Source organism: Rhinolophus sinicus, chromosome 1 (genome assembly GCF_057876585.1).
Source record: "Rhinolophus sinicus isolate RSI-liver-muscle chromosome 1, RSI-T2T, whole genome shotgun sequence".
Lineage (NCBI taxonomy): Eukaryota > Metazoa > Chordata > Mammalia > Chiroptera > Rhinolophidae > Rhinolophus > Rhinolophus sinicus.
This window is the reverse complement of record NC_142501.1, coordinates 129,767,909-129,780,286: the sequence shown is the minus strand read 5'-3', so window position 1 is coordinate 129,780,286 and position 12,378 is coordinate 129,767,909. Positions and strand designations below refer to the sequence as shown.

The following is a 12,378-nucleotide window of genomic DNA, read 5'->3' as shown; positions in this document are numbered from 1 at the left end:
CCACTGTGCAAAACAAATCACACTGCCAATGGGTCAAATGGTGTATCCTGAAATTGAGTGAAAAATGAGTTGGATACAAGAAACATTTGTTGCATACCAAAGATAAAATGGGAAATACCAAGATGAATTAAATAGTGGCTTCAACCTCACAAAGCTTAAGTTTTATAGGGAAAACAAGACATGTATATAAACTAAGTAAAATGCACAGCAGTCCCCATCAGAGGGGGAAGACTTTGCCGGTCAGGAGGTCAGCAAAGGAGGTGGGGTTGCACTGGCCTAAAAAGATGACTCGGAATTAGGTTAATAGAGAGGATGGACTTGGCGGAATAAAGAAAGGACAGAGTCCAAGCTCTCAGGAAGCTCTGTTCAGTAATAGAGACACGTAAACAGATAAATTGTTAGGGAAACTGGCAAATGTTTTGATAGGGGCTGTGGAACCATAGAAGAGAATAATAATTGATCCCTGGGAGAGGTGGGTGGGAGTTGACCTTTACCTGGGTGCTGCAGAACACAGAAGCTTGCCCAGAAGAGGAGGGGTGGGTGTAGGCATGTATTCTAGGCCGAGTAAATGATAAGATGCTTATTTGCAGTCTCCACAACAGGACAGTTACACCATAGTGACTTTTTACGTTGTGTTGTCATTGCAGGTGAATTAGTCATGCCTTCTGGAACAATACAGAGTGGAAAAGTTTTGCAGAATAAGAGTCAGTTTAGGACCATTGCACCAAAAATTGTGCCCAGAGTCCTAACATCCAGAGTGCTGTCGTGCCATTCTCCATCACTGTGTGATCAGGTGAATCCAGGACCCTCCATCAGCTCCACGCCACTGGAGGTGCCTACCCAGAATTTTGCTCTGATGCAGGTTGCTGGCCAGGAGGGGACATTTTCTCTCATTGCATTGCCACATGTTGCCTCAGCTCAGCCAATCCAGAAACCCAGACTACCCCTGCCCGAAAACCTTAAACTGCCTATACCTCGATACCAACCCCCAAGAAATAACAAAGGATCAAGAAAGAAACCTGTTCTGAGCTCCTCTGAGAGTGACTGCAGCAAACCTCTTGCCCAAACCCGAACGTTCCCTTCTCCACCTGACCATCCTGAACTCCCCCCCCAACCCAGTCCATCCAAGCCAGTGCTGTCACTAGACCAAGCACCAGCCAGTGTCGGAATGGCTGCACTGACCAGTGCAGGTGGCCACGGAGACTCTCGACCTGCAGTGACCAATGACCATGGAGATCTGCACCTTCCCAACACCCCAGTATCATCCACTCCAGAGGAGCCCTCTGCCAAGCTGGGCCTCATGAAGATTTCAGGGAAAGAGAACTTCGCAAGCAAGCGAACATCCGGTAAACCTGCTGCTGCTGCCAGTGAAAACCATACAGAACAAGTTGATCTTGCAAAAGGCACGATCAAGTTACCAACGGCCAACTTTGGCAATGCACTTCAGTTGATCCCCTCAGTCCCCAAAGGTAAACTGCCCATCTTACCCTACTCAAGAATGAAAATGACAGAGGTTTACAAAAGCGAGTCCGATGTTAACATTGCAGATTTCTCTTCACCTGGGCTCAGGGCAGACTGCAATAAGATATTCTCCATCACAGACAGCTTCAATGCAGCCACCAGAATGGCCAACAAGGTACCTGGTCCACAGCCGTCGAAGCGTGGCCCCTGTGACAGTGCCTTTTGTCCAGCCGCCAAACTGGATCTCAACCATAAAACAAAACTGAATGGTGGGGCAACAAAGAGAAAAGGAAGAAAACTGAAGGTACCAGATGAAATTTTGACATTTCAGGGGAAAAGGAAAAAATGTAAAAGGATCAAAAACGATTCCCCAGAAACCAGAGACCAAAAACCTGGGGCTTTGAAAAAATATCGTAGCATTATGCCTAAACCTGTCATCGTCATGCCCGCTTTGGCTCCTCTGGCTTCTCCTCCAGCTCTGTTACAATCCCAAAGGCCCAGCAGCCTAGGACAGGACGTTTTGTTAAATAATTCACTCACTCCTAAATATCTCGGCTGTAAGCAGGACAACAGCCCTTCCCCTAAGCCCAGCTCTGCATTCAGAAATGGATTCTCTGGCATTAAGAAGCCTTGGCATAGATGTCCCGTCTGTAACCACCACTTCCAATTCAAACAGCACCTTCGAGACCACATGAATACACACACTAACAGACGGCCTTACAGTTGCCGGATTTGTCGCAAGGCATACGTACGTTCTGGCAGTCTGAGCACACACATGAAACTTCATCATGGTGAGAACCGGCTGAAGAAACTGGTGTGCTGTGAATTTTGTGCAAAAGTGTTTGGCCACGTCAGAGTCTATTTTGGCCATCTGAAAGAAGTACATAGGGTTGTCATCAGCACCGAGCCCTCCCCCAACGAACTACAGCCAGGGGACATGCCAAAGGACAGAGACAGAGATGTGACTGTGCGAGGAATGGAGGGACCTGTGCACAGGTGAGGGCCGATGGAACGGAAGCCGAGCAAGAGAGTCTGTTTGGATTTGGGGAACAGGCTATGATTCCCTATTCAGAAAGATGAGTCTGTAAAAACGTCTCTCCGATTAAGATTTCCCCCTAGTGCTGTGAAGAATTATCCCATTTCTTGTTGGTCTCTGATCATGATTTGTAATAACACTAATCCCTGTAAGCCAGGTCACAAATGCCTGTGTGAGGTATGCCAGGAACAGTCAGGTGAGAGATTATTTTTTTCCATCTGAAATATGAAATAGTAAATGTTGTATATAGTTCCTGGTTCTCTTTACAAATGATTTCCCCAAAATGATGTCCACAGAATTGGTATCTAAACGCCATTTGCCCCAGAAGGTCACATTGACCCGTGGTGGCGCCCGGGTGTGAGTGGGCTGCACTGACCAGATCCTCTTCACTGGCCCTGTTTTTCCCGTCAGGCCAGACTATTTCCTGTGTCATTCCCTTTTGCAGGAACTGCTTCCAGGCAGTATAAACAAACCAGCTAAGTCATTTGTAAGCGTGGCAGGCAGGTCTTTCTTAGAGCAATAAGTAAACCAGGGAAAGGCCCCCATTTTGTCCACTTTCCACTAGATGACAGAGGGAGTTTGACTAAACTGAATTAAAATCAGCACCATGAAAAGGAAACATTTCCCAACACTAGATTCTCCAGTCCTTGCCGTTCTTCATTGTCCTAGGTGCTCTAAATATTTTCTCTTCAATTTTAGCTTACTCCGTCACGTTCGTTAAAAATAAGGGGTTCTTGTCCTCCTTCCTGGCTTTTCTGTAGTTTCTCTGTTTTTCTTTGGCATTTCTGTCCCCTTTTAGATACCTTTGCCTTTTACTCATGTACATGGAAGCCTCCTTAAAAAACTTCATTTTGAATTGTTTTCCTATAGTCCATTTTGATTTTTAGGTGAAGTGTCCAAACTGCATTTGTTTTTCAAGGTTGGGGAGGTCAGCAGTGGGTTGTGTGGGACCCTTACCTCTACCGAGACCAAGCGTGCTCCTCACCCGGTGCTACCTGACTCGCACACGCTATCACCTGTTCCTGTAGTAACCAAAGGCTGGTCGGCTCTGCTGGGGGAGACGCTGAAAGGGAAACACTCTCTTACTCACTCCATATACCCTGGTAGCTTGAGAAATGTGTGACCCCAAGCAGGAATGACAGTTGGGGTTCATTGTGGCCCCTGCTGAAGGTCTTCCCATGCTCTCTCTGTCTACCCACCCATTGTTCTCCTCGTCAGGGGGTGTGTTTTAGACTCTTGACTGCTAACGGCTGAAAGGAAAAGTTCCGATTGTGTTTTTCTGTGAAATCTTATATTGTTATTTCCCCCCCTTTTTAGGGAAAACAAGTCAAGCCTGGAAGAAGACCTCCTTCTGAACCAGGCCGACGAAGTCAAATTACAGATCAAATGTGGCCGCTGTCAGATCACTGTCCAGTCTTTCGCTGACATAAAATTTCATTTACTTTATGTTCATGGAGAGGAAATTCAGGGCAGGCTACAAGAGGAGCTCTCCCCAGGAAGCCAAGCAGCTCAGGAAGAACGGGTTAAACATGCCTCTCCTTCCTGGAAACAACATCCTGAGAGAAGAAAGCTGCTGAAGCATTGCCCCTCAAATGAGGAAGTACATGCATTTCCTAAATTGAAAAGACCACTCTACCTCCATCATCAGGATGACATGGAAATACTCACAAAACACGAAGGTGCCCAGCCGAGACCCAGTGAGCCAGGCCCCAGAGAGCCAGACGGAGTCCCCCAGGACCCTCCCTGTCCCAGCCCCGAGTCAGGTCTCCTTCGGTCCCAGGCAGGCTTTAACTGCGTCCTCTGTGCACAGACACTAGGAAGGAAAGACGAACTCCTCCTGCACTGGGAACAACAGCACAACTGTGAGGAGCCTCCCAAACTCTGGAGGATTCTAAGTGTGTTGTCTAAGCCGGGGGAGACGGAACTTCCCAGTGCGACTGAAAAATGAAACACTGGGGCGAGAGGAGAGTGAAAGAGAGTTTTGTGTCACCTTTCTCTCCAAGCTTTTTGTTTTATGGTGGTGTTCAATTATAAAAAATTATAAAAACATGTTAGGATCAAGCATTAATGAGCAGAAGTGATTTTGTACATAATTTTATTTTCTTATGAAATATGTATATATATATATGCCCTTGATGCATATTTTTTAACCATATGCAGTTTTATTTTAAAATTCTATGTACTAGCTGTTAATGTCTTAGACTTTATTTCAGAATACATTAAAAGATCCAAATTTGGAGATTGAAATGCAAAGGATTATAAGCTGTTCTTCAAATACAGGTTTGAGTAAAAATGTGTGAGTGTGTGTGTGTGTGTGTGTGTGTGTGTGTGTGTGTCCTTTTGTTCAAATGTTTTCTGTAAGTAGGTGGACAAATGTGAAAATTTCCAAATGACAAAATTATTTCAGTCTCACCCATAGTATATTGTTATTTATCAAATTCTCTGATTTATTTGACTATGCTGTAGAACAGTGTATTAAATAAGGTTCTTATCTACCGTAATTTAAAAATCCATGTTTTCAGGACTTAGGTTTTTTTTAAATTCTATTTTCTTAAATGTGTATCACCTTGAAGATTAGATTTCGGTAAGTTTTATAGTTGTAGTGTTTCATATCAAAGTAATCAAAAAATTTTTAGTACTTCAGCTAATAAAAAAAAAAATCCACTTTTTTGGTAAAAAGTTATTTTCAAATAATCTTCGGGCCAGAAAATTTACAACCTGGAAAGTGAACCAGATAGTTCAGTCCAGATGTCGAGGTGTCTCCGCCGCTTTCTCTCCCTCCCAAGTAACTTCAGAGGCTTGTCGCTAGCTGATCAATTTTAGACATAACTGGACCTTTCAAGCCCAGATTCTCTTTGAAAGTCAAGAGTAAATGATTGCCTCTTAAATTCCTGGGAAATTACCTCGAATCAGAAAACTTGCCATTTGAAGTTTTTGGCCATCGTGGCTGCAAAATCATTTTCTTGAAATGGGGGAGTTGGAGCACTCATCCTACTAAGATTGCAGCCTTTAGATGAAAGCCCCGTGCATGTGGTCAGCCCTCTTTCCCCAACGCTTGGCTCAGGCACCGTAACATTTTTCTGTGTAAAGTTACTTAAACAGAGGAAGAACCAAATTCTAATGGATAAGCTAGTGGGTCTTAAGTCATCTTTTTAATGTCTAATTTTAAAAACAAGTGTTTATAGACATGCTTTGGCTCGAATAGTACAAAAAGGGAAAATTCAATCTTTGGTTTTTTGCAAATAGTTTTATAAATTTGAGAATAACAGGGTAGGAGTGAAAATCTGAAAAATTTTGTTGTGGTTTATCTGCCAATGATACTCCTCTCAGTTTCAGAGAGATAACATCAGACCTCCACTGTTTGATATTTTTAGAACTGGGTTATTAATTAAACAGCTTTACCATTCAGTACATTATCTAGTTTGTTTGGGGAAGACGGGTCCTGAAGACAGTACAAAATGAGATCTACTTAGAATACTATTTGAATTGAAGCTACAAAACGATTCAGAGACTGCTTAGTCTCCAGATGCTAAGCAGTATTTCCAAAAGACTGACCAGCTGGCCAAGGGCAGAAGAATGGGTCTGGAGTATGTATGGAGATGAAACCGTAGGAGCAGAAGAAAGTCTGAGGTCCCCAAGGTCGTGGAGATACCCGCCTGTCACCAGTGTTTAACCACATACTATAGCAAGAGTGTAGACAGTCTCACTGCAGAGAAGTAGAGAGTTAGGAATAGGACAGAGAACAGAAGTAGGGAGGTGTGATTGGCTCATGGTTAAGTATTCTGGCTGGATCCCCTTCTCATCTAGGCATTGCTCTCTGGGGGCAGCGGGAAGAGGCGACACTCATTTTTTAGACAACTTTTCATAAGAGAGAAGGAAACTTGCAGGGCAGAGGGGCCTCCTTGGGTGTCTGTGTGTATGGGTCCATTCAGAATAAAATGCTTGTTACAACTCTCAGCTTCTAGAAACCCTCCCCTTTGTTACCATGGGAGCAGCCCCATTGCCAACTGAGATAAGGTGTTTCTGGCCCTTAATAGTAGCATTTCTTCAGTGAGAATGGGGGGAAGAGATAGGAAGAAAAGAGGGAGTAATTCAGCTAAAGGAACTTTGGGGACAGTTCCAATTGATCATCTAGCGGGTATTCCCTGATACACCTTCCTTGGGTGTAGGCATGTCACTGGCGTAGCCCCAACCCGCACATTTAACCCAAAGACAGCAAGGTACACGAGTACTGTGACGCTTCCTCCAGGAGACCTCAAGAGAGTCACGTTGCTAAGGCTCTGGTCCCGCATCTGTAAGGGGAGCGTGATGACCCCACCTCAAGGCACTGCTGCGACACGTGATGAGACAAGTGAAATGACTGACACATGTGGGCCCATAGTAACTGGTGGCTAATATTTATTGTGCTTTGAGTCAGACTTGAAAGAAGGAGGTTTGTTATACCATAGAAAGATCATTGAAAATAGCTCAGGTAAGCCTCAAGTCCAGAATTCGAGAATGAAAACTATTAGAACCACAGAAATTTGCATCTTTGCATAAAAAATGTATTTTAATTCTCAAATAATCAAACAAATGTGGATTGTATGGAGGATGGGCATCTAAGGTAAACAATGTGGAAAGCACCGTTCACTGAATTGTGGCCTTGTATGCCGACCTGTGGCTGTCCCCTTTTTGCCCCTCTGTGGCCCTGACCTAGCTCATCACAGTACCCACCCCCACGTCCTGAACTTGACGGTGGACTTCTCTACTCCCCACACTTGACCATAAGCCTCTTGAGGACAGGAATTGTGCCTTTGTTCAGCAGCTAGCCCCACAGGGTCCAGCACCTGACAGAATAGTGCACAATAAATATTGGTTGCAAAAATGGATACATTAGCTAAATACAAACAAAATGGCCACTTCCCTTTTTATGACTAAATCCGGCTCTAGGAGCAACCACACTTACAGCTAGGAAGGCATGGAGGCAGATTTGGTCTTAAATTCAGCACATTCATTTTGCTTAATGTCTTTTGCTTCTTCGTAAATTGTCCCGAAGCCAGCAAAATGAGATTTCTCTTTTCTTTTCTTTTGGCCCTAAATTATTTCTGAAAGTTACAGCATTTTAGATTTGTATTGTTTTATTAGCTGTCATTTTTATTCATGTCCCCTTTTGTTTTCTCCCTCTTTCTCTGGCCCTCTTCCTGGTTTAGCCTGACTGTTCCTCTGTTAAGCTGTTCCTCATATGGAAAGTTGTCTCTTCATCAGCACGCCATAAATAACCAAACCTGGGTGCGTTCCAGTGCCTTCTCTGGCCCCACATTCCCACCTCCCAGCTGCACGGCTCCAGGATTCTGTGGCCCCAGTGACATGATTGTTGGCAATAAATGCTCAACTTCATTTATTTATTAGAATTCTCAGATCTGGACTGGTGCGCTTCATTCAAGCTGCTGACATGCTTTGTTAGGCATATATTTTATAGTCTCCCCTTTTCACTGAGCTCCTGATAAAAAGCGCCCTGGTAAACATGATTTAGCAGAACAGGTTTTTAGCTTCAACTTTATACTGACTTCCATGACATTAGACAATCAGCAGCTTATCTAGGATTGTGGTGCGATCCAATATATATTTTAATGATATCCACCTCTTTAGGAATGTTCCCTTTGGAGGTGAAATGCTTAGTGTAGCTCATATTTGGTCATGGTCATGGTTATCCCCATAAGAAAACTATAACCACAGTTTTGCAAGCATATTTTAAATGTTTTTAGTATGCAGACGTTAGCTTAGCAGTACATCACAGTTTCCATACTCTGAAGTGTGAAAATGTTTCAATGTGTTCCCTAGCCCTAGGAAAAATCGCTGTATATTGAAGGAAAGCAAGTGTGACGACTAAAAGGGAAGTGAAGATTACTTGTTCTAATTTTTATGTGAAGCTAAACAGATTTGTTTTTTAATTAAACTTGTTCCCATCTTCAAAATTGCCCCCCCCTCCCCCAATCTTGGTTAGCCTAGCAGTAAAGAATTCACCTACAATATGGTGGTAACATTGCTTTTTATTATGTTCCAAAAGCAAAATTACAATCAGTTTACATTATAATAGATCATTTTTGATCAATCAAAGAGCCACTGAGTACTACTCAAAAGAATAAAACATTTTACCTATGTCATTAAATATGAATTTAATCACCTAGGAATTGCGAGACCACCAGGTGTTCTATAGGCATTTGCAGAAACAGAGCAATGAACTTGATCTGATTACTGCCTGAGTTGAAATGCAGATCTTACTACAAAAATTTGGCCATGGAAGAGATCCAGGTGGCTCAAACATATGAGCTGCATAACCATCCCAAAGCTCTGACTGTATCTGGAAGTAATATTTAAGGTTACGTTCTTAGTAAACTAAAACACTGCTTTTTACTAGTCTAATCCAAATTAAAGCACAGTTAAATTTTTCATAAGGCATTGACTAAAACAAGCCTTTTGGACACGGTTACACCCAAGGAAACTTAAAATATGCAAGAAGACTAAATAAGTCTTTTGGATGGTGTTTATTCTTTCTCGAAGTGAAGGGTGGGGTGGGGGACGCAGGAGGGCAGAAGTGCCCTGTCAAGACCAGGTACAAGAAGCCTTTTGGTGACAGATGGCCTGATGGGCACAGAGTGGTGATCCTGGCTCCGGTGTGCAGGCAGCAAAGTACCACTCATGTTTTGGTACAATCTCAATGGAGAAAACGGAATTTGACAATGTCTTTCAAAACCTAACATGCACAAATGATTTGACCCAGGAACTCTACTGCTAGGAACGTGTCCCATAGATATGACTGCACAAGTGCAGACAGATGTGTGAGGATGTTCACTGCAGCATTGTTTATAACAAGCAAAAGACTGGGCCTAACTTCAGTGTTCAGCAGAGCTGGTTTAAAAAAATGACAGCATGCCTACTGTATGCTGGACTACCACGCTGCAGTACAGAAGACTGAAGTAGCACCTCATCTGCTGAAATGTGTATTGTGTGAAGGAAGCAAGGTGCAGAGCATGTGTAGGGTGGCCTTAACTGCTTTTTCAAAAGGATGAAGAAAGGGAGGGAGAGAAGGGATAGATGTGTGCTTGTATATGCAGAGAAGATTTCTAGACGGCTGCTTCAGGAAAGGGATGCTGTGAGATAGGAAGGAAGGACACTTACTTTTGCGTTATTGGCATGTTTTGCTGCATTTTATTTCTTTCCATTGAAAAAACAGTTTTTTTCTGGATTACGCTGCCGCTGTGCTATTATTTTCAGGAAGGCCTCTGCAAAATTGTACAGGAGGGAAAATTCATTCTACCCCTCAGCTTTGGTGCCTGTGGATTTCCTCACCTGGCCTGACAGTGAGACAGGTTAGTTAGTATGACATCAGGCAGTCAGAAATTCCCTGGTAGACTGAACAAAAACAAAACACTGGCCATCTCTTCAAAGTTTCAAAATAACACTCTTAACAGAACAGAGACATCAATGATGCCCCAGGGCAACAAAGCCATTTGAAGGGCATTTCGAAAGGCCTCCCCCAGGCTGAGCAACAGAGCAAATTTGATAAACACCTTAACAGTAAGCACCAGCATTCCAACATTCCCCCTCCCAGGTGGAAATAAAGATATATAAACACAAGCTCTTGCCTTACCTAGTGGGGATCCCAGCTTCTACCCCCTCCCCCTCGGGAGCTGTAACTTTTCTCTTGCTTTAACAAACTATCCTCTCTTGCAACTTGTTGCCTTTCCCTGATCTGTGTGTCCGTTCTTCGGCTTCACAAGACTACGACCCGGGTACAAAGAAAAATATTCTGCATGAATGAGTACCGCAGACACTGAGCCACAGTGACAAACACTTCTTTCTTGTCAAGCCAGGACACACATGCACACATATATAGACACAATGACCTACAATCAGGACAAAAGTGTGAGTTCATAAAAATAATAATATATGTAATAATTCACATTGTATTATGATTATGTTCTGTTCTAATTCCTTTTTTAATTTTAGCTACCTCACACTAAATTGATTTCATGACCCACTAGTTAGCAAATACAATCTGAAATTTACTACTATAGACGTTAGACTTTCTGACCCTTCCCTTGTCCCATCTCATCCTTTCTGGGCTGTCACAGTCCCTCAGGTCCCTGCTTTCCTAGACTTGATGAATGACTCTCACTTCTCCCCCACAAATTTGCATTTTACAGGTTTTTTGAAGGGTGGACTCAAGTTCTCAAGTTCATGCTGGGAATTTCAGACACCCCTTGGCCCATGGGAAGGCCTTTTCATGCCTCTCCAGTAACACCCTGTGTGGCTCCTGAGTCCCTCTGTGGGAAAGGGCGAGACCATCACTTAGACATCAAAAGACACTGCTGCCCAGCTAAGGGCTCACCCCAGTAAAGCCACTGGGTTTTGAAATCCTTTTTCAAAGTGTCACCTGACTAGACTTGCCCACTCTTTGGGTTTGGGTTGGGTTTGAAATTGTCTCTCATTTCCCATTCTAATTCAAATGGAGGCCTCAGAGGAAGACGCAAATTCTGGCAGTATGGGAACCAACAGTTTTCCTCTACCCTCCACCCACTCCCCTTCTCCTCTCCTTGCTAAAAGCCCCCATCTGGCCAGTGTTACAAGTTGTGGGTTTGACCTCTTCCTTCTCCTCCTCGAAGCCTCACTTTCCTGTTGAATTCTCTGCCACTTGCCAGGCCTGCAGTATAACTGGGTCACAATGGTAGAACATGGGCAAAGAAAGACCTCTTAGAGTTCAAAGTGGTCTTTATCCTTCTATCAACTCTCCAGGGAGCATTCTATAATTAGACAAGTCTCTAATTGACGCAAACAAATGCTAACTGCCCCTCCTATGTCAGATACCCAGCACAACTGGGAGGAGGAAAGTCTGCTTTTCACTTAGCTGTCACTTGGCTTAAACCATTCAAAGGTAACACCTAGTTAATTCACATTCTCCTGTGTGCATTCCTCAGAGGTCCCTCTTTTTCAATTTTAGTGTGTTGGCTTGAAGAAAATAGGTCTGGTTCCCCTTTTTATAGCAGCTTAAGTCTGTCCTAAGTTGCTGGAAAACAAAAAGAAAAGTGTTTATGGAACTATTCAGAGATTCGCAAATCAACACGTACTACATAGCTCCTGAGTGCTCACATTCCAGGGAGAAACACACGCCCAGCATGGCCACTGTGGGGGTCACTGGCCTGCACAGCCCACCTGGCCCAGAACAGCCCTGCTGAGGAGAAGACATCCAGATGGACTTCCCGTCGGATGGGTTTACGTGGGCAGTCCTGCTGCTCAGTCGTGCTCCTCCACTTGCACGTGGAGGAGAGGATGGCATTTGGTTCTCTCACTGATAACAAGAGGCACTAGGGGAGAAGGAAATAGGCAGGTATTAGCCAACAATTGCACATGTTCATTTTGCTTCGATTTTCATCAGTGCGCTGCAATACTGCTTCCAATATGCTCATCATCTTATATGGAAAATAATAATTACAGTAATAATTGTTCTAATGCTGAGGGCCTTTATTGTTAAAGAGGGCAAGTGTATGTCAGTTTCACAAAAGACTCACGCTTTTCTGGGTCCTGTGGGATTAATTGGGGAGTTCAGTCCGGGTACAACTGGGAACATTTCCACATCACAAAATCCATTGCTGTCATGGGAGGTCTTTGGCCTTCTTGTTGACAGTCCTAGAAGAGAAAGCTCTGGTTCCCAAACCTGGGCGATTTGCTGAAGAATTGAGCCATAGGTAGGAAATCATGTGGTGGAGACCCAGTGTGCTCTCTGCTGGGGAGGAGAGAGTGTTTGGGGTTGCAGGACGGCCAGTGTCACAGGCAACCTATTCAGAAGTAGGGAAAGACGTTTGGTATAACAAAGAAATGAAAGTAGGTTCAGGAAGACCTTA

General features: G+C 43.8%; 1 protein-coding gene across 9 annotated transcripts in view; it reads left to right on the top strand.

Annotated features, from left to right (window-relative positions):
• Positions 1-4,744, top strand: part of ZNF438 (zinc finger protein 438) — a 202,071-nt gene extending 197,327 nt beyond the window's left edge. For all 9 annotated transcript variants that reach the window (XM_088789521.1, XM_088789514.1, XM_088789511.1 and 6 more), the window contains 2 exons: positions 648-2,457; positions 3,815-4,744. In XM_088789521.1, the coding sequence (XP_088645647.1) occupies positions 659-2,457; positions 3,815-4,445 (2,430 nt within the window). In that variant the 5' untranslated portion in view covers positions 648-658 and the 3' untranslated portion in view covers positions 4,446-4,744. The remainder of the gene's footprint in view (positions 1-647; positions 2,458-3,814) is intronic.
• Positions 4,745-12,378: the final 7,634 nt, after the last annotated feature.